This window comes from Chroicocephalus ridibundus, chromosome 6 (genome assembly GCF_963924245.1).
Source record: "Chroicocephalus ridibundus chromosome 6, bChrRid1.1, whole genome shotgun sequence".
NCBI classification, from domain to species: domain Eukaryota; kingdom Metazoa; phylum Chordata; class Aves; order Charadriiformes; family Laridae; genus Chroicocephalus; species Chroicocephalus ridibundus.
In genome coordinates this window covers 23,913,734-23,934,472 of record NC_086289.1, presented here as the reverse complement: position 1 = coordinate 23,934,472, position 20,739 = coordinate 23,913,734, and the positions used below count along the sequence as shown (strand labels likewise).

Genomic DNA, 20,739 nt, shown 5'->3' with positions numbered 1-20,739 from the left:
CAGTCTGTCGGGCCGTGTGTGTGTGTATCTATAGTTTCAGCATCTCCTGGCACGTTGGAGAATATCTTTAGAACAGGGCATCAGGCAGGTTTTAGCCTCCAGTTTTACTCTGCTGCTTCTGGCATGAACCGTCCCTTGAAATATTCCCCTTGTGGTATCTCCTACCTCCTCCCTTTCTCCACGATACAGGCAAATGTCTGATGTCTGGTTGGAAACTGCTGAGAAGTGAAGCTGTGGCTGTTTCTAATGAGTGGCAGACCTTTAAATAGCACTGTTCAGTCCAGAAGATCCCAGAGCACTTTTGAGTTTGCACTACTAAGACTGTGTGAAAGAGTTACTGCGTTGCGATTACCGTGACCCAGGAGACAACCAGAAATCTCTGTTGACTTGTATTGGCTCTGCTGCAGGTACTGCAACACAGGCAACTTAATTTGAGAGCCCAAATGCTATATAATCACAGCACGTGATGTATGTTGGTGCAGATGTAGTTCATAGAATGGTTTGGGTTGGAAGGGACCTTAAAGATCAACTAGTTCCAAACCCCTGCCCTGGGCAGGGACACCTCCCAGCAGACCAGGTTGCTCAAAGCCCCATGCAGCCTGGCCTTGAACACTTCCAGGGATGGGGCATCCACAGCTTCCCTGGGCAACCTGTTCCAGTGTCTCAACACCCTCACAGTAAAAAATTTCTTCCTAATATCTAATCTAAATCTTTCAGTTTAAAACCGTTTACCCCTCATCCTATCACTACTCTCCCTGATAGAGAGTCCCTCTGTGTCTCTTCTGTAGGCCCCCTTTAGGTACTGGAAGGCTGCTATAAGGTCTCCCTGGAGCCTTCTCTTCTCCAGGCTGAACAACCCCCACTCTCTCAGCCTGGCTTCATAGGAGGGGTGCTCCAGCCCTCAGAGCATCTTTGTGGCCTTCCTCTGGACTCAATCCAACAAGTCCATGTCCTTCTTATATTGGAGCTCCAGAGCTGGGCCCAGTATTCCAGGTGGGGTCTTGTTGGCTAATAGTGTCCTTCGTGTTCCCATAATATCCAGATGCTTTACAGTTAGGAACACCAGTGAACCTGGATTTAGCAGACAAGATTACCCTATCCTGTAGCTTGAACACCATCCCTAAGGACAGGCAAAGACCATTGGTATGTAGGAGCAAGCATATTTCAGCCCATGTTACCTTTTCCTAAGCAGAGATGAGTAATTGCAAAGTGAAGATACTGGGAATTGTCCCGTGAAATTCTTCTTCTGCTTGTGTTCTTGCCTTTTGCTGTGACTTTGGTAACTACTTTGTTTGCAGAGATTTACTTGCAGCAGGTTGCCAGAAAGCACCCTGTGTTACAAGAGCCTGCCTGCCCCAACCACAGGCTGAGCCCCTAGGCAGCCCTGCTCCGCCCTTTGCTGTGGATGTAGGATACAGGGCAGTGTTCATCCTGGGGCTTATGTAGCAGGCATTAATGCTTCTGGCCTGTTACGCTTGACATAAGAGTAAAAAGATAATATTATTCAGCACACTGGGCAGAGTGAAGGGAAGATGTGGGTCAAATCTAGGCTGGGCATAATCTGTGTTTGTTACTCCAATATCAATTGGGCTTTTACATGTGACCTTTTAAAAATGGCATGCCTGTTGCTTTCTCATGACTTTTTATGTTCCTGTAGTTCAGGTGGATTTATAAAAATTGAAAGCTCTTTTCTGATTTCTTCAGGATCCACTTCAACTTTTGCAGTCTTGCTTTGCGTGACTCAGCAGCGCTTTGCATTGGTTGTGAGGCTGGTACAGTGTGTTATGAGGGAGACTTTCCTCTTATGCTCAGTTGCTTCATATCATGCTCAGGCATCAGAGAGCTGTGGCCACCTGCACAGGCTTACTTTATTCAGACAGGGAATACAAACCACATGGCATGACTGTTACTGTATTGCTGTTTCTCACTGAAATGCTTAATTTTCTGTAGTTAATATCATAGCTTATTAATGTTATTTCTTTCTAAAATAGAGACTGTATGTGCATGAGGATTTTGAAACACTTTTGAAGTATCAGCTTGAAGTTTTGTTCTTGAGGCAAGATTTCCAGTGAGACTCTGAAGACAGCAGGCAGAGAAAAGTAATATTCACAGCAGATGTTCTTAGAAAGCACTTGAATTCCTGGTACCCAGCTGCTGTTACGTTCAGTAACTGCAGCACATCCCCTTGAGCCACTCACTGTAGTGTCAGGCTCTTCGCAAACGTTCTGGATTGCGTTAGGGCCTCGGACCTGACACACACACCCACACAAGACAGACAATAATTTGCGTAACTTGCATCAGGCGGTGTTGAATATCTGAGTTTTTGGGGAAGAGGAGTGATTTGGTCTCGCTGTTTTTCTGTTGTTAGTTATTTTTCCAAAAGGCCAGCTTTGTGGGAGATGCTTCCTGTACAGGGTAAGACCAGTTTACCTGTACCTGGAGAGGAGACTGAGGGAAGAAAAAGATGCTTAAACCAGTTAGGTTGTGCCTTGTGTGTAGTGACGCATTGCAGCTGTGCAGAGTTACAGGGGTGCATTCAAAATTGGAGGGACAGTTTTAGGTAGCAGTCTCTCATTACCCTTGGCGGAGTACCACTACAGTACCAGATTCAGATTCTTTTTTTGTGACATGCTGAAAAGATTGTTTCATCGAGATGCTGTACAGAAACCACTGCTTATTTCTTCCAGAATGTATGTGCTTCTTGGAGATGCTGTCCAAGTGGTGATGTAAACTTTCTGCTGAGCAGCCAGCTGGTATTGTTGCAGAAGATGTTTCTACCTAACAGTCTGCAACTGATTCTGCTCCTTCGGATAGCATTTGTTCTGGCACTGCTTACTGGTGCTGTGGTTTTTTATTTATTATTTCCGAAGTTATCTGTAATACTTGACAGTCTTACAAAATTAGATGTGCTTATGAACTCTTATGAGCCCTCTGTTCTTTGTGTGGATGGGACTTTTTTCTGTGCTCTGACTAAAACCTTGGGTAAAGTCTTTCGCCATATCCTGTAACTGATTTAGTGCCTCGTTGTCTGACTTGCTTCTGTTTTCTTTCTTACTCCTCTCTCCTCATCTGTTCTTGCTAACCATTTTAGCAAGTGCCCTTTCATCCATCAGAGAACTTTGACAGGGGAACAGTCATCAGTTGACCCTGGCTGTGCCGTGGTGTTGGCAGGGACTGATTTCCTACATCTGTAAGAACCCCTGTGTTAAGAGTTTTTGGTTAGGAAGGAAAAATAGTTTGAATCGGTGCTTCTGGGCCACAGAATCAGTTAATAGAAATAATCTACCTCATCTTCTGGTGAATAGAATGAGATCAGGTTCCTTGGCAAGTACTGGATTCTTTTGTAGTTTGGTTGTCTTTTGGAAGACCCTGTGTTGCTGTTGTGCAACTTCCCTGTTGCTGCCACTTGAGACTCTTTTTGTGATGTGTGCGTTTGGCTGGCCTGCTGCACTAGACATAGACGTCACTGATGTCTCCCCTGATGAGAGAAGAAAAAAAAAAAAAAAGGGTGTTCTGTAATATTTCTAAGGAAAGGTTAACTGGATGAATACTGTTATTTTTAATTCTCCATTTTATTTATCATGGGTAGTCAGTTTTTGGGAATCCAATCCTTTACCCTCCAGTATCTACGTAGGATTATATGTTTCACCCTCTCATCAACAAGTTACGCAGGTATGAGCAGCCTGTGTGGGCTCTGCTCAGCTGCTCGGTTGAAGCTGGACTTGTGGTAGTAATGGAGATGTTAGATGGTGCGTCAGGATCAGCAGCCTGTGGAACAAATGGGATCTCCTTTTCATGGGAAAATGTCTGGAGCAGAGGACAAACCCAGTACTTGGGTTCCTGGTACCCGCTCTTGGAACTGGCCATTTGAGAACCTGTGTCCTGCCTTTAGAGGGCACTCACATAGGACATCTTTAAAGCAAAGAGGGCTCTGTACTGTCTGGAAGGTGGAGGTATCAGATGTTTGCGTATCTTTATGATGAACGTTAACAAAATGTGGATCATATTTGTGAACCAAAGTGGAGAGGAGGCCAAGAAACTTTTAAAATGCTTTTATCCTTGATATGAGCTAAAGGTGGTGGAGGTACTTCTGAATATATGTCACTTCATGGGCTGGCTGAATAGTTTTGGAAAAAGCAGATCATGTTTTTTAAGATGACAGTCCCTGATAGTTAGCACTGTATTGGAGAGCAGAGCGTTTGAACTTGTATGTCAGCAGAGTTAACTGTGGCATCAGAGCTGCCAATTGCAGTATCCTCGCTGGTCAGAGGTCAGCAAAGCGTTAGGGTGAAAGGGCACTGGGTGCTCTTGCTTTTCTGCTACTGGGTATTGCTTTTGTTTCTTCTCATCAGCATCAGTATGAAATAGGTGTGGGCTGGAATTGAAAGTCACAAGGTTTGCTATACGCAGAGTTTTCTTAATCCTTTTTTACTCCCCTTATTGCTGCCCCCCTTCACACCTTAAGCCTAATACTTTGAGCTGTTGCTAATTATTCCTGTGCAGGGTAGTGGGGCCCATTGTCATCTTTTCTATAGCTTTTCTGGGTTTTGCTCTTCTACCGTTACTCCCTGAACTCTGTTACCTCAGCAGATTAAATCCTGGGCAGATTTTGTTCCAGCATCGCTCTGGGCCGTCGTGAGGACACAGCTCCCTTGTTAAGTTAATGACCTGCGTCCTGCCTCCAAGGCCGCCTTTTGCTGTGCAGCCCTAGGGTGATGTACAGCGTCAGTATTTATGAACTGTCTCTGTCCTCCTGTCATGGTTCCTCACCTAAGGACGCAAATAGTGTTTTACCGTCCTTGAAGGCTCTTTCTGCTGCCTCTGCCAGTCTCTGCCAGCTGAATTGCTACTTCCTTCCCTTTTCCTAATGTATCTGACAAAATTGCTTTCCTCAGGACAACAAAATAGCACCAATCAGCTATTTATGTTTTATTTTCTGATGTAATTTGCTGCCCGCATCTTTACGTCAAAGTTTGTTGTTCACTATTTCTCACTTCTACCTGCAGGTGTGTTTGCTATTCCCTCTTCATGGCCACTGCTCTCAGCCTGCTGGTGGCTGTGCTCCTCCTCTGGCAGGATTTCATTCGTGCCGCTCTTCTCTCCGCTTGGTGTTTCTTGCAGCGCTTCAATGACCAGGTGCCAGAGGAAGGAGAATGCTTTTTCATGCACACCAAGCGTCACCAGACATGACCTTATTAGCATATTCAGCTTTCCTTGAAGTTTCTCCATCTGTTCCCTCTTCATAAGGTCTGTTCAGAGACTTTTGCCCATGTCCTGGGCCTCAGCTCTTGTTCTTGTGCCTGTCTCCTGCATTCACCTCAAATAGTCTTGTGCACTGGGGTGAAAACTGCCCTGCACTGGGAATCCAAGTGTCTGTTTCAGCCGCTTCCCATCTTGTCTCCAGTCTTGAATGGAAATCTTTTCTCCTAGGAAATACCCTTCTTGCTTGCTTTTTTGTAACGCTGCCTCTGCTGGTTTCTGCCAAGGCAAGTTTTCTTGTAAACACAAGGTTGTATTGCAATGAAGTTATTACAAAGCCAACTAAAACTGCCTACTCGTAAGATTTTTATTTTATTTTTTTGCAACAAATGATTTGGGCAACATAGTTCTTAAAAGTGATGTGTGTCTGTTTTCGTGCTGTAGGAACAGCATGTTGCACCTGAATACTGGTACTCTGACTGTACTTGCTTGTTTACAGCAGTGGGAGTGCTCCTCCCAAACCCTGCAGTTGGATGCAGTAGAAATGCTAAGGAAAGGAAATTGATCAAGGGACCAGCCCAGAGAGTTGTAAATAAAGGCAGAAAAAAATACAGGAAAGTACAGGAAGAAAGAATGAGGAAAGAATGAGATCCTTTTAGGAAAGGTAGTGGCAGTGGTCTCTGCGCATCTTTGCCACTCTCAGTTTTGAGTTTGTGTGTGTTTGCGTGCATGTGGAAGGGTGTCTTAGCAAAGGAGAGCTGCAAGGAGGATTAGAGGAGAGCATTGAGAACATTTGCAAAAGCTGTTCCATACGAGGTAGGAGCATGTGCCAAGTGCTAGTTTGAAACATTCCCAAGACAGTGATGGTAGCTGACGTCATGCGCCAATAAGAGGTGCAAACTGACCTCTTGATACTGGCAGAGAGAAAATCATGATGCTGGGAAAAGTCAAGACAGGTCACCTGTGTTTTATGTGGAAGAGAATGGAAGGCAGAGAAGAGAGGCAAAGGTACCATTAAAGTGACAGAGCAGGGTAACGAGATTTCTCTTGTAGGGATGAGAACAGTAACGTTGCTTTGGTCAGTACTCGATCACAAGGTGTTACAGTGACTGAGACCCAGTCTAGTCTCAGCTAGTTGCTTTAGTTGGGTGAATCAATAGGGAAAGACTATAGACAGTTATGTGAGGAAGACAACTCGTCCTAGTCAGAGCATGTGGGTTTAGGAATTGAGTCAAATAGGATTGCAAGCTTATGACTCTGGTTGGCAGGGAAAATAGTGAAGTTTTCCAGCAGGGGCGAAAAGTAGGGGGTAAGTAGCAATATGAAATGAAGGGCTTAGTTTCTCCTCTTGGGTTAGAATTAGTGCCTAGGTATCCAAGAAACATCAAAGAAAATGAGATTTTGATTCAGATGGGAGGAAATGGCACTGTGCTGGCTGTATAGATACAATAGTTATTGCCCATGTGTAACATGAGGAAGGGAGGATAGAGCCCCAGAGACCCCAGAATACCAGGGGATAGGTGGCCCATCATGGGGGCAACTCCCGTCCTGCAGGTTAAAGGGGTCAAGGAAAGGGAAAAAATAGGGTTAATTTAGGCAATAGGAGCAGAACTAGGGGGGCATAGGTAAGGAAGCTGAAGGAGAATGAAATTTTGAGAAGGGGAATGTGATCAGATATGTCTGTGGTAAAAAATAGGTCAGAAAAAAAACGAGAGAAGAAATTCGTTCTGAATTTTGGGTAAGGATTTGGGTTGTAAATCAGATTGAAGTGAGGAAAAGAGAGTAAAGAGAGGGAACTTCACAGAGCCTTACATAGGAAGTGCAGAAGGGAGATCAATAGTGCTGACATGCAGGTGGGGTCAGAAGGAAATTTTGGGGTTGGGGCCTTGTTTGGAGATTCTGAAAAGGGTTTGTTTTGGGAAATAAGAATGGGTGGGGAGAGCTGGCAAAACGTGAGCATGGAGGAAAGAGTAGGCAGATGTGAAAGGAGGGTACTGAAGCGTTAGAGAAGGAGAAAGAACAGGAGGTCAAAGATATTTAGAGTTTGTTTTGACGCTGGGGAGGGGTGGGTGTATGTGAAGGACACCCATCTGTTCCTTTGAGATAACGGAAGGAAATAGGTCACAAAGCGAAGGGCATGGGGAATTAATAGACTGATTGGGTTGAGGGAGAACTTGGCTGTGTGCATGGGTTTGATTTGTGAAGTGTCATATTTGTTACATTCTCTGTAAATCTCCATTTCTTGATTATGTTTTTGCAGTGCGGCTCCATGACAGTATTTCAGAAGAAGGTTTCCATTACCTCGTCTTTGATCTGTAAGTGTCTTTCTTTGGCTTTGATGCTTCACCAGTGATACAGACACGTGGACGGTTTAGTAAGAGTGGAATAAAAAACACCTGCATTAATATAATTCTCCCTTTCTCTTTTGAGACCTGTAGATACCTCTGGCCTATTTGACAAAAATCCATTGACTGTGTGATAGGGGATGGACCAGGAAGGCTCCTGGCAGCAGGTGTAAGCGCAGGATGGCAAAGGGCAGCTATCCTGTATAGGGAGGTTGTTTGACTTTTGTCTCTGAGGCAGCCGGGAGGGGGTCAGAGGAGGAGTTCTGCCCAAGCTCAGCATAGACTAAGCTCTGTAGAGGTGCAGGGGCAATTTGTGCCCAGTGTGTCAGCAGTTGGTGAAATGGCAGAACCGAGGGGACAGTCACATGGACGTACCAGTGCTGGTGCCATGGTGCTGGAGCTCTGCCCTGGCTCCCCTGTGCCTCAGGTCCCCACACAGGCTGCGGGAAAGGGCCCAGACAGGCGGCCATGTACGTCCCATACAGCCTTGAGTTAGTCGAGCACAGGCTTTGTAACCTCCCTTGTTCTCTTGCACTCCAGGGTTACTGGTGGGGAGCTCTTTGAGGATATTGTTGCCAGAGAGTACTACAGTGAAGCAGATGCCAGGTAAGACTGTTTCCAGACCCTTCTGTGTATGTGCCACGTGTGTTGGCAAGTGGAATGAGTTTCCTGACTGCTGTTCTGTGCACAGCTTTGTTCTAACACTCTTGATCCCCATCTGGAAAAAACAATTCCTCTTTCTGCTATTAGCATAAACTATTGTCACCAGTCAGCCTGACTCACCGCAGCTCTAGCCCTTGCTGCTTGCAGACGCTGCTCTTCACCACTTGCAGACGCTGTGCTCGTTGCTGGGAGGCCCGTAGCTAACGGCTTTGTCTGCCTGACCTTTCTGGAGGGTGGTGACGGTGTGTCCTTAGCGAGCAAACATAGGGGAGAGCTGTCCTGTGGCTATGAGAGCACTGCCTGCTTGGCCTCTGCCTTCTCCTGGTAGGGGTTCCAGTGATGTGCTGTTGCTGTTGGGCAGACCCGTTCAATTCGCCTGCATCTAGGTGATGGTTGACGGAGGAGAGGGGGCTTTGAAGGCAATGTTTCTGTGGAAGCCCTCTGACTGTGAGCTGGCTGGCACAGAGAGAAAAGGCGCAGTATGTGAGAGCAACCTTCATGTTTTCATGTTAAAAACATTTAGAGTTATACCCTTCTTTTTCTGAGTGTGTCCCCTCTCTCCCTTGTGTGAGCTTCCTGAAATGGCCTGTGCTTGTCCCTTTGCGGTTTATGCAGCAGTAGCCGAGGGTGTTCTCTGACCTGTGCGTCTGCTGGACATGCAGCATTTGGAATCAAAGCTGGGATTAGGCAACTCCTGTTCTGCTTTAGCATGGCCTGGGAGTGGCCTGATGGTGACATTTCACCCCTGCTTATTCTGCAGCCATGTTCTTATTCCATCCTAACCCTTGCTGGAGTAGGGATTAGGGAGAGGAGAGCGGTCAGAAGGGAGTAGTGGGTGGTGCTGCCGGGTGAGCTTGGTAGGCAGTGCTGCGAGGAAGATCATACTGAGTGCAAGGAAGGGAAGAGTGTGACCTGGTGTGTTAGTGTAGGTGCTTTTGTGGAGCCTGTGGGTGCTTATTTGTTTTCCCTGTGGTACACTTACAACCTATGTCTTCTGGGCATTGCATGATGCTTTCATATGAGGCATTGCACTACGTGCTCTGCCATGAGCCATCTGCTGATGGGGAAGACCAGTGGGCTCGTTTCTGATGGTGCTCCTGGCAGAGAGGTCTGAGGGCCCTGTAGGAGCTTTCAGTGGGGTGTACAGATGTTGTAGGCACAGCATTTCGGACAGATACACAGTCACTCAAGCCGTTCTGCCTTGAAGTTGGGAAGTTTTGAGGTTGTAAATCATCTTCCTTCCCCTTGACCCTCTTGCCAGTGCCGGTTCCCTGAAATGGTCAAGAGCTGGCAGTGACGGACACTGCTCAGGAAAACTACGGCGGCAGGATTAGGGGAAAAGGTGAACTGTCTGTTGCTCTGCGAGCCTTCTTCAGGGTGCTCAGCCCTCTGACTGTCAGCCGGTCAGGTCTCCAGTGCCCATAAGATGACAGAGTGAAACTCCTCCCTTTCTCTCCCCATGCCGAGCTGAATTCCAGAGCAGGCTGGGAGAGCAAGGGAGCGAGGTCCGTGCCAATCCGCCGCGCTTGGCTCGCCTGGGACACCTCACACTTTTGCCATTTTTGGCCAGAAAATCTCTCTCGCTCAGACTCGACTCTGTTCTAATTATACATTTTTGTTTTGGGAGCGGGGAGATATTCATGGACTCCGACCCTGAGGATTGTACTGCCAGCTCCAGAGGGGTGGGGGTAACAAATACACAGTGCTTCACCTCCTCTCCTCTTCCTCCCCTCACCCTCTTCCCATCTTCTCCAGTCGCCAATTTCCCTTCCCTCAAATATTTCACTCATTTCAAATTTGTTCCCCTGGGATTTGTAGAATTCGGTGAGGGGCTGACCGATCCGGCAGTGAGGACACAGACCCATCTCAGTTGCCCCCATCTGGGTGCTTACTGCCCAGCCCTAGTGGTCAAAATCCCTACTCCATTCCACATTCACCCTTGGTAGCTGAGTAAATGTTTAGCAGAGGAGATGCTTTCAGCCTGAAAACACCATGGGTGTGTTGTGCTGTCCTTATGTGGCAGGTATAAATAAAATCTTGCGTTTGCCCCTGTGGTTACAGCAGTGCGAGTGGCAGCGACACGGTTTTCTGTGAGCTGGGGGAGGACAGCACACTGCACTTAACAGGGAATGAGTCTGCTTTTCAGATCACTAACTGCTTAAGTGGGATCTGTACTTAAAAGGCAAGCGGGTGTGTGCGCGCATTGTGTATGTAAAGTGCTTGAGATGCTGCTCTGAAAGCTTTGCAAACTGGCAGGCACCCAGGAGGCGTCATCCTGAACTTGCCAGGGGAGGCTGCTGCTCTCTTAAAAGTTTATTCTTTGCTCAGGACTATCCCAGCTGAATGTTTCCTGGAGCAATTTGGTCTTGCTTGCCCAATCTTGGCTGCTGTTTGCAGACGCTGGTGTGCTTCTGTTCTCGTGTGTGGGGTGGGTACTGTTGGCTGAAGAGACACGGGAGATGCTTATTGTGATGGGGAGGAAAGCAAGGAGGTGATGGGAGGTAGGAGAGAGGCTTTGTGATCCTGCTATAAAAACATCCTGTTGCTGGTGGGGCTGGGGATGTCCAGCTGTGACAGTACTGAGCTGTGGCATCCAGTGGGCATGATGAAGAGATTCAGTCTGGGGTCTTGAACTCTCCCTGGTACAAATATAAAAGTTAGGGAAATAGTTCTGGGATGAGATGAGATGCCAAGTGTATGTGCATTTTTGAATAACTCACTGTCCCTCTCTTTGTCTTGCAGCCACTGTATTCATCAGATACTGGAGAGTGTGAATCACATTCACCAGCATGATATCGTGCACAGGGACTTGAAGGTAATATTTCCGCCGTGCCACAGAGGCTGAGGAGAGCAGCCAGGGGATCATTGGAAGAGGCAAGACAGGAATACTGTGTTGCCAGCTGGCAGGGGTTTTTTTGCTTGAACTGGGCTCAGGGGTTCCTGAAGCACAAATCTGCTCCTTTGGAGTTTTCTAGAGGGTGTGCTGAACTCCCGAGGAAGTTTTCAGTCTTCGTGAACCTTGCCAGCTCTCAGCCTCTCTGAGACAGCTCCAGGACAGAGAGCACTTGGAGTTCAGTAGGCTTTCAGAGAAACTTGGGTAGGATTCATTATAATGAAGGACACTTTCTAGTCTGCCATTGAAGAGATCTCTGGAGACCTGGGGCAATCTCTGTTCAATCTGCCAGGATGAGTTTGTCTGCACAGAGCATGTATATTTTTATTCTGCACTGTTGCCAAACACATGCCATTGGGCTAGGGCAGAAACACACAACAGGAATTTTTCATGTTGTTTCTTTCTTCTTTCATCAGTAGAAGCGCTTTTAGTCTCAAACCAAAATTGCTGTCCAGTTAAACACTGGATGAATCAACCATTTGCACATTATAGCACATCGATAGACCCAGAACCCCCACAGGGTAGTTACTTAAACTCCCTTCCCACGCAGTGCCAGCTGTACTGGGAGCTGGGCAGGCTCCAGAATGAAGAAGTTTGTGCGGGAAGGTCTGCCTGCCCTGCAGCCCTCTCTGTCTAAAGTGGGAATGGTGATGGCCACCAGTGGTCCAGTTAAATTAATGCAGGATGACACCTGCTACTAGTGTTGGTTTTGATTTGTTGTGCAGCATAAAGGGAAAAGCATAAAAATATTTTGCAGAGAGCAAGGTAAAAGCGTGTTGCAAGCTCGGCTGCAGTGTTCCCCCAGGGTTTTGATCTACTGGACAGCTGTTAACCCTTGGTGTTTCTGGCAAAGTCCCATGCAACACTTCTGGCCTTCTGATTCAAAGCGCTGTGAAAAGGTGCAAGTGATGTACTGCGAAATGGCTGCTCTGGATTAGAGCTGACACCTGCTCTTGAGAAAGCAGCCTCCAAGAGGCACTACTGCCCAAAATTAGGGCCTTTACGAAAATCAGTAGTGTTTTCCAGTACAGGATGGTGTAAGTTTTCCTTCGCATCCTGTGTTCAGATACAATCTGTTTCCTTCACAAATTTTGTTTGTGTGAAAGTTGTGAACTTGTTTAGAACTTATCAGCTGCTAGACACTCCCCACTGTAGTTAATGTGTTTCTTCTGTCGCTTGCTCTGATTCACTGAAACTGTCCAGGCCTGAGGAGTAGCCATTCCATTTAGCAATAAAAGATCCTGTGCTCTTTATTTAATATTTAGCTCCTTGCCAAAAGCTTGGCCTTTAGGATCAGTGTGTAATAACTGCAGAGCTTGCTTCAAGTGAAGTTTTGTCTTTTGCACCTCCCTCTCATAAGCCTGTCTTTTGGCTCTCATGCTCTTAAAGAACTTCAAATGTTGAGCTGCCCATAGGGACTGTAAGAAATTAGGGAATGCGTTCACATCTTACCTAAAAGTATGTGAAACCTGAAACAACCCATATGTTGGCAAACATGCACATGGGTAAGCACCATTAGCCTTAAGGTGTTTGTAGCTGTATTTTAGAAGCAAAAAATGCTTAGCTAGCACAAGCCTGGCCTAAATTTCAGTATTTCTTAGTCAAGCCAAGCCCAGGTGTGATCTAAAGTTGGGAGGAATTTTCGGAAAACTTCATTGGTCATCTGCTTTAGGGACTTCTTTACATTGGTGAATTTTCGTCAGTGTAGCTTGATTAAGGCATTCTTTTCCACTTCCCATATAGTGAAAAGCTAGTAGCATCCACATGTATTGAGACCCGGTTCCCCTTCCTTCCATGCTGCTTATGGCAAGGAGTGTGGTGGGCAAGGCTGTTCTCCCTTCATTTAAAGCAGAAGCAAGACACACGCCCAGTACTTTAAGACAGGTGAATGAGCAAAGCTTCTTGTTCCTGTCAGGCAGAACAGGGATAGGGGGTTGCTGTGGGATGAAACCAGTGAGCAGGCTGCAAAAATGACCTTCATCAGATTTGTGAAACTGAGCCAAGCTCCTACTTCTGGATTTCCAGGCTTCCATCTTGCTCCGTTAAAATCTCAAGTTGATATGAATCGCACAAATGGCCAGAAGAGAGTAGGATAAGTCACGTTTGTCCTGCCTGTCTACAGGTTGGGTTTCCTGCAGAGCTGTCAGAGCCACCACCTTAAAGGCTTTGGGGCTTCAGAGGGTCCCATGTAACTGGCTGCTCTGGTGCTTCAGAGAAAGCTGCTGACTCTCAGTGCAATTTTTGGAATTGTGTTAGGCCTTCTGCTGAAGTCCTCTGCTGGGACGCAACAGAACTGTGATTCGAGTGAGATTCATGTGAGGCGGAAATGTCGGGGCAAAAGTCTGTCTCCCTTTCCTGGCACATGGGGGAAGTGACACGGCTGCTTGTCATATAGGTGACAGCAGCAGTAGCAAGACAGCATATTTTATGCTGCTGTAAATATGTAGCATGAAAAAACAGCTTACAAGAATACTCATTGCGGTGCTGCTTATGCCAATTTGAGGCTGATGCTTTTTCTGTAAGGGATGAAAGCTACTGCCTATCCAGATGATGCCTTCCCACATTGCGGCGCTGTATTTGGCAGCCCTTATTAGCATCATATTTACTTTTCCAGTGCCTTGGGGACTGCACAGTGTTCATGGGGAGAAACATCACTGCGGATTGTATCTACTGCATCTTCTCCCCCTTCCCCACCCCCACCCCCCCCCAGTTACTCTCTGCGGGGATGACAGAAACGAATTTTGGGTTCTATGCTGCAGGAACTGTACTGCCAGTGCCCTCTGGTGTCAGCATGTAGCGTATGGGCTGGGCTGGGAAGAGGCTCTGGCTCCCACAGAGGATTTGTGTTAGACTTGAGGATTTCCTGCCACTCTGAGTCAAGGCCATTTGTTGCTGTTGCTTTGGCTTCACCTGAACAGCTTTAGTACATGCCTGCTAAATTCGGTCAGCAGATTCAATTTAATGATGGGAATACTGAGGTAGGAGACTTTAACAAGGATGTCAGTCTTTGATTCTTACCCCCTTTTTTTCTTTCTTCTCTCCAGCCTGAGAATTTACTACTGGCAAGTAAATGTAAGGGTGCTGCTGTCAAACTGGCTGACTTTGGACTGGCTATAGAAGTCCAGGGAGAGCAGCAGGCCTGGTTCGGTAAGAGTGTTTGAGCTTTCCCACTTTTGCTCCTCCCTTTCCAGGTGGCTGGTTGAGTTGCACCCTCCCTGCGCGCTTTCTCTCAGTTCTTCCAGTACGCTTGTGTGTATTTGGCATTGCTGCTTCCTTTCCAAGCATCTCGGCCTCTGGGTCCTTGGGCACGAGCCTAGGTGCAATAGAGGAAAGAATATAATAAATAAAGACAGAGAAAATGGCTATGTATTTCTCTATTTTTCTCCTCTGTTTACAGCGTATGCCAGTGTCAGAGATGAATGCAGCTGCTAAGTTTAGACCCTGATCTGAACTTTCCTACTGCTCAGGAGTGTAGACATCTGGAATTTTGTTTGGTCATTTTACAGAAATGCATTTGACCTGGCCTTCCTCAGGCACATTTGGATCTGGTCTTATCTTTGTTTAGCTAAAACATAATTAGAAATGAGACCTTCTCAGGCTAAACATCAGCTCTGAGACTCTGCAGTGCTGCAGAGATTCTGGAGAGAATCTCCTGGTCTTCTCGTGATCTGCCTACACTATTTGGCAATCGGATGTGTCCCATCTGTGCCTTGTGTTTTCAAACTCCAAGCCATTATATGTAACAATGGCTGTACATGTGCCTGGCGTACGAGTCTGTGCTCAGGTGGTTGACATGGTCTCTCTTTTTTTTTTTTTCTGTTTTTCCTGCAATACGTAGACACTTGATCCCATCTGATTTTATTTTTTTGTTTGTTTTTTTGTTTTCTCTTTCTGTTGGTTTACCAAGATGTAGCTCTAGCAAATATGGGATGAAGGGTGGGAAATGGCTCTTGGAATTTGCTGGTGGATTTTGTGATATGGCAAGATCTCTTCTGCGTGGGTACTGTAAGTACTTCACGTCATCCGTTTCCTTGCAGGGTTTGCTGGCACTCCAGGCTACCTCTCCCCTGAAGTCTTAAGAAAAGATCCTTATGGAAAACCAGTGGATATATGGGCATGTGGTAAGATTCTGTCAAAACGTTTTACATTTAAACAACACCGTTTCATGTAGAAGAGCAATCAATTCTTTATAACCTGTTGCTGGGAGGGTGCACAGTGCTCCTTCTTATTGGGTGGAGAGGAGAAGGCACACTTGAGGATAAGAACCTTGTGTAGATGGAGTTAATACTGGAGCTGAACTCATTTGATTCTGGCTCCTAATCCTTTCCTCAGGCCATCTATCAGATGTTTGAGACTCAAGAGAGAGGACCTGTCTATGCTTTGAAGAGTCAGTTGTTTAGATAACAATTTCCTATATACACTAACTATGTAGAAGATTAAATACTTGAAGAGAGCTGATTTTTTTAAAAGGAAAAAATTAAGTGTAAATGTATCTGGGACCCATAAGTTTAAAGATACATGATATCAGTGTTGCCTGACATAGGCTAAATGGTTCTCTGCAGGCCAGGAGTGTTAGCTTTGTCAGTGGCATTTTTGTCCCAAGATTGTGCACAGTAAGCATCTAAAAGCCTAGCCTTTCCTAAAAAGTCCCTTGCTGCCCAGCAGCCCCAAGGGATGTGGCTTTATTTTATTCTGAGAGCCTCTGGGAGTTGTGTCTCACCAGCCATGATAGCCAGAGGAGGGTAGAAGGACATCATGCACCTTGTTCTAGCTCCTGGCAGCTGACGTTGAGCTGAACATGAAGTGCCAGGGTGAGGTTTAGCAGAGGAGAGTTTTTTACTGTCTTTTTCTACCTTGGAAGGCTAGATATTACGGCAAATGAAGATATAAAGCAATCGTTGCCTTGGGGACTGTCAAGAGGGAAGGAAGAGGGGCTGAAGGAATAATTGGCGTATTAGCCTAACCATAGTGTATCTGTGTCTCTCCCTCCCAGGAGTGATTCTGTACATATTGCTAGTGGGGTACCCTCCCTTTTGGGATGAAGATCAGCACAAACTCTATCAGCAGATCAAAGCCGGAGCCTATGACGTAAGGGCACTTTCTTGCTGAGTACCTGCATGGGTGTAGAAGCCATCCAAAACATGGCACTATCTTACTTGGCGTCCAGCAGCAGGCCCCAAGCTACTGTGTAAAGTGATGTTTGGCGTGTTCATACACCTCGTTGTCTTCACTACCTGGGATACAGTCCTGTTTGGGGCTACAGAAGGGATATGTGGAAAGCATTGCAGTGGGCACCAAGATGTTGCTGGTCATTAGGGAAATGCAGATGTGGAAATGCAGATGGTGGGAAACAGTGTCTTCTAGTGCATTTACCACGAAGTGCTGCAGATGTAGCCAATGCTAACTTTCAGGGGAGCAGAGGAAAGGTAGAATGCAGGAGCCTGTCTTTATCAAGGCCTAATTAAAAGTATGGGGAAGTAATTTGTTGAATAATAGCTTAAATTATGGTCTCTGGTCTCCTCTCTGCCATAGTGGAATTTCTTCCAGCCGTGGAAAGCATGGAGCCCAGTGAGAAGACTGAATGGCAGGGGCCTTTGGAGGGGTGGCTTTGTGGTGGGCATCAGTGTGGTGGGTTGGAGACTCTGGTAAAAAGCCAGGCAGCTCATGGAATAGTTCTCAGAGCGTGGCAAAACTGAGGTGTAAAAAGGTGCCTGAAGGAGAGGAATAGCAAGGAGATTATGCAAGGAGCCAACGTGGTTTGGGTACCACAGCTTGAACGTTTGACATAAATTCTTTCATGTAAGGAGAGGCTTGGGAGGGAAGAAGGAACTCCTGGAAATCCTAGCTCAAAACCCCTGGGCATGAATATCGTAAGAGGAAGTTGAGGAGTTCATTTTTGCACACTGTCTTGTGGTTTGCATTTAAAAAAAAAAGAAAGAAAAAGAAAAACTAGCGAGGGTTCTGCTGGACCCCAGTTACCTCCCAGCTTCTGTGCCTGAGACCATGAGAGCAGCTCTACTGGTGAGAACAAAGATCTGCATAACCCCGTGTCCTGGCTCAGTGGCTTCCTGAGTGAAAGGAAAGTGATGTCTTTGTACTTGATAGCCTTAAATGGACTTGTGTTCTTCTCTTGCCTTCCTGCCCCTCTTGTTTCTGTGCTGCTTGTTGTCATTTGAAATGTTTTTGCACTAATTATATCAATGGGGATTTTCAAATTACTTCAAGGGTTAAATGTCTAACTCGTTCTGTAAGTCATGAGGAGTGAAGTGCCTGATGCCTCCTACCTACCTGTTGTTTTTGAATTCTTACCTCCAATGGACAAGTTGCAATACATTCCTCCCCCATTTTGCCTGGTAGAAAACAGCTCAAGTTTTACTGGCTTATCTGTCCCTGGTGTTCTTACCCCAGCACCGAGAATGCACCGGACTGGTCTGTTGGTATCTCTTGACCATAGAGGAAGTGGCAGCTGTGAATTGGAGTTCGGGCTGTTGGGTAGGGGTTTTGCAAGGCATTGCCATGTTTTAGAGTTGGGTGGTGGGAAAGTGTCCTGGCTGAAAGCTCGAGACAGTATCATAATTTTTGAGTAGTCTCTTGCAATGTTTGCAGACCAAATTGTATAATGCCTTGCCTTATGCCTGTGAATGCAGAAATAAGATTATATGTAAATCAAATATGGTGGGTGTATTTTTATGACCCAACTGAGCAAAGCACAAAATGCCAGAGAAAAGAGATGGGGTAAACTTTTTCTAAATATTGTAGGAATATGTAAGGAAATGTTCTCAGGAAAGATCAATCTTCCCCCCCTTAAAGACAGGGGACTTTTATCCCAACAGCACATCTATCTTTGTGTTCTCAAGTTCACCTGTATTTGTACAGTAGAATCATGTACAGGAGTGAGATGTACTGCATTTAATTTCAGCATGCTGTCGTCTATACCATATGCAAGCACCTGGAGGATGGCATAAATATCTCATCTTTATCATTACTGGAATTGTAGGAGAAAGCAGTTACCCCTCATGGATGATCAGCAACTGAAATACTTGAGATTCTTCTCTTTGTTTCCATGCTTCTGTATTTCCATCCACTGTTACATCTCTCTTGCTCCTCAAGTAATGGTTTCTGGTATGATAGGTGCTTGCTAACAACTTCCTGGTTACTAAGTGATTGGTATTGTTCCAGGATGTTGAGCTTTATGGTGGGGAAGGTATAGCTGATGGGATGTTCTCTGGTAGCAGTTTTCGCTTTCACAAGGTTTTGATGTAGTTATGTGTTTGTCATTTTGCATATGGTGTTACAGCTTTTTAGCATGCTGGAGAAAGAGCAAGGTGGGGTAAAAAAGATAGTGCTTGTGTTTCTTATATCAGAACTCAGCTGAAAAAAATCTGTGACTTTTTTGACTGTTGAGTGTGAAAGAAATTCAAAGGTCTGAGTGATTCCTAAAGGCTTTTAAACTGTTAATCTTCCTGCCTGTGTCTGGTGAATGGTACAGGTGTGTCCTGCTGTCTGGTACCATTCATTTGCTGGATTCTATACTATTTTCATTCAGCGTGGGTTTTCACAAAAATTGATGTTTTTTGCAAATATGTTAGCCCTGGTATCCAAAGGGCAAAAGCTGGAATTCAGCTGTGTAGGAGGGAGAATCTTTTCTGCTAGTAGAAGATACTTTCAGTTCATCATCTGTTCCTTCTTCCTCTTTCAGTTCCCATCACCTGAGTGGGACACTGTGACTCCTGAAGCAAAGAATTTGATCAATCAGATGCTGACGATAAACCCAGCAAAGCGCATCACAGCTGACCAGGCTCTCAAACATCCATGGGTCTGCGTAAGTGTTTTCCTCTATTACAGATTGATTTGTGGTTTAGCCTGAACTGACATGTCAGGAAGACTTAGCTGCAGAGGAACCCAGAATATTTTAAGTATCTCAAATCGTGATTTTTCTTCGGAGGCTGACCTTCAACAAGCCAATTGTATCATGCTGTGGTGCTTTTATCACCACTGTAAGGAAAAAAAATCCCTTATTCTTTTAGAAGTTTTGTGAATGTCCGTAGTTTCTGGTTTTCCCCACGCCTCCTGTTCCAATCTGTATCATCCTAAAATGTTAGATGGAGTTTGGCATCACATAAAATATTTTAGGATTATTTTGTTCTTCATCTCTACTTCAGTTTATCTCATTGCATCTTTGTAGTGTTGGAACGTTTCTGCTGTGCTGCAGCTTAGCTGGCTGTAAACTTGAACTCAGCAAAAAATTTTTTTCTGTTCTGTGTACGTAGTTTCTGCCTTGCCAGACCCCACACATAAGTATTTTTCATCTTTTGCGAAGTTGGCAAGGAAATCCCAGAATGCAGCTGGGAGTGGTCGTAGGGGAAGGCAGAAATGGTGCACTTTTATCTCTGCAGGATGAAATAGTTCCACATAAGTCTAACCAGATGCTCTTGTAATACCATAGCATACTTCTGCTTTCTAGGATGTGTCTAGTGTGTTCCTTCGTTCATTTGTTTTTGAGAAACTGTAGTGGTTTTTTCCTTCTGCCACAAACCAACAAATTAGCAATTTAAACTTGGTTATGTGAACATCTGTGTAACAGGAGTGTAGCGTCTGCTGTAAAGTGATGCAAGTTCCTTGGAAGTCAAAACTTCACGCTGTCTGAGACTTTGCATCTCTGCTTTGTTTTTGTTTTTTTTTCCCCTTGCACCATTGTAATCAATAGCAGTTCCTGTCTATTTAACTTTTGTCCCAATGCCTGTAACCAAAACTGTATGTATTACAATAGCTTGCTCGCTATGGCAGCATAACAGCACAGTTCAAGAGAGGCTTTCCTTCTCTGAGTTACGGGGAGTTTGATTTCACTTCACAGCCATTTCAACCTCTCACCCAAACTGCCTCCTGTTGAGTCTGTTGCTCTGCAGCCTGTGTGTGTGCAACATACGTTTTCTTTCTGGGGATGCATTGCCCCTCTGAAGTAAACGTGGTAGGAAATCTTAAATGTTTATCTGAGACACTGAGCTTCTCAGCATCAGTGAACTTCTGAAGTATGTGTCCCGACTCTTGCACACCCACATTGAACAACTGGACATCACTGTCATTCCTAAAGAGGCTGGACGAACAGTGACCACCAAAGATGTTCGAGGATAGTTTAGCTACATTCTCCCTCCAACTGCTGTTTGTACTGCAGCAGATGACTAGTTTTGATGACAGGATCAAAGTGGAGACACTTACCATGAAACTAGCTGAATAGGAGCATGGTTTGCAGTTCTTTTGGGTAATGCAGAATTTTTTTCCAAGCAGGAGAAGGGTAAGGAAGGGTTTGTACACACTGATCTGCCAAGTTAGTAATTCACCCACTGCCCTTGTAAAGGGAACTCAGGCTTGTGGCTCTATGCAAGAGCAACAGCTACTTTGGCATCAGTCTCCGGTTTCCTCATGTGCTCTAAATGCCTGGCAGCATCAGTCTCTGGTTTCCTCATGTGCTCTCGGTGACTGGCAACACTTCTGGGAAGTTCTCTTTTTGCAGCTGGTGGGATCCCCATCTTCTGTGGGTGACAGGTGTGCGTCACTGGCTGGAGGTTATGCTGAGGTTTTTGCATTGGTACAATAGAGCTATATGATCTTTCCTCTTACACTCTGAAAATCTATTTCTGC

The 20,739-nt window shown here is 45.6% G+C and overlaps 1 protein-coding gene across 15 annotated transcripts in view; it reads left to right on the top strand.

The window, feature by feature from the left end:
• CAMK2G (calcium/calmodulin dependent protein kinase II gamma) overlaps window positions 1-20,739 on the top strand; it is a 120,195-nt gene that overhangs the window by 62,551 nt on the left and 36,905 nt on the right. For all 15 annotated transcript variants that reach the window (XM_063339285.1, XM_063339287.1, XM_063339289.1 and 12 more), the window contains exons 4-10: window positions 7,460-7,514; window positions 8,085-8,150; window positions 10,950-11,022; window positions 14,145-14,247; window positions 15,138-15,221; window positions 16,094-16,188; window positions 18,800-18,922. In XM_063339285.1, the coding sequence (XP_063195355.1) occupies window positions 7,460-7,514; window positions 8,085-8,150; window positions 10,950-11,022; window positions 14,145-14,247; window positions 15,138-15,221; window positions 16,094-16,188; window positions 18,800-18,922 (599 nt within the window). The remainder of the gene's footprint in view (window positions 1-7,459; window positions 7,515-8,084; window positions 8,151-10,949; window positions 11,023-14,144; window positions 14,248-15,137; window positions 15,222-16,093; window positions 16,189-18,799; window positions 18,923-20,739) is intronic.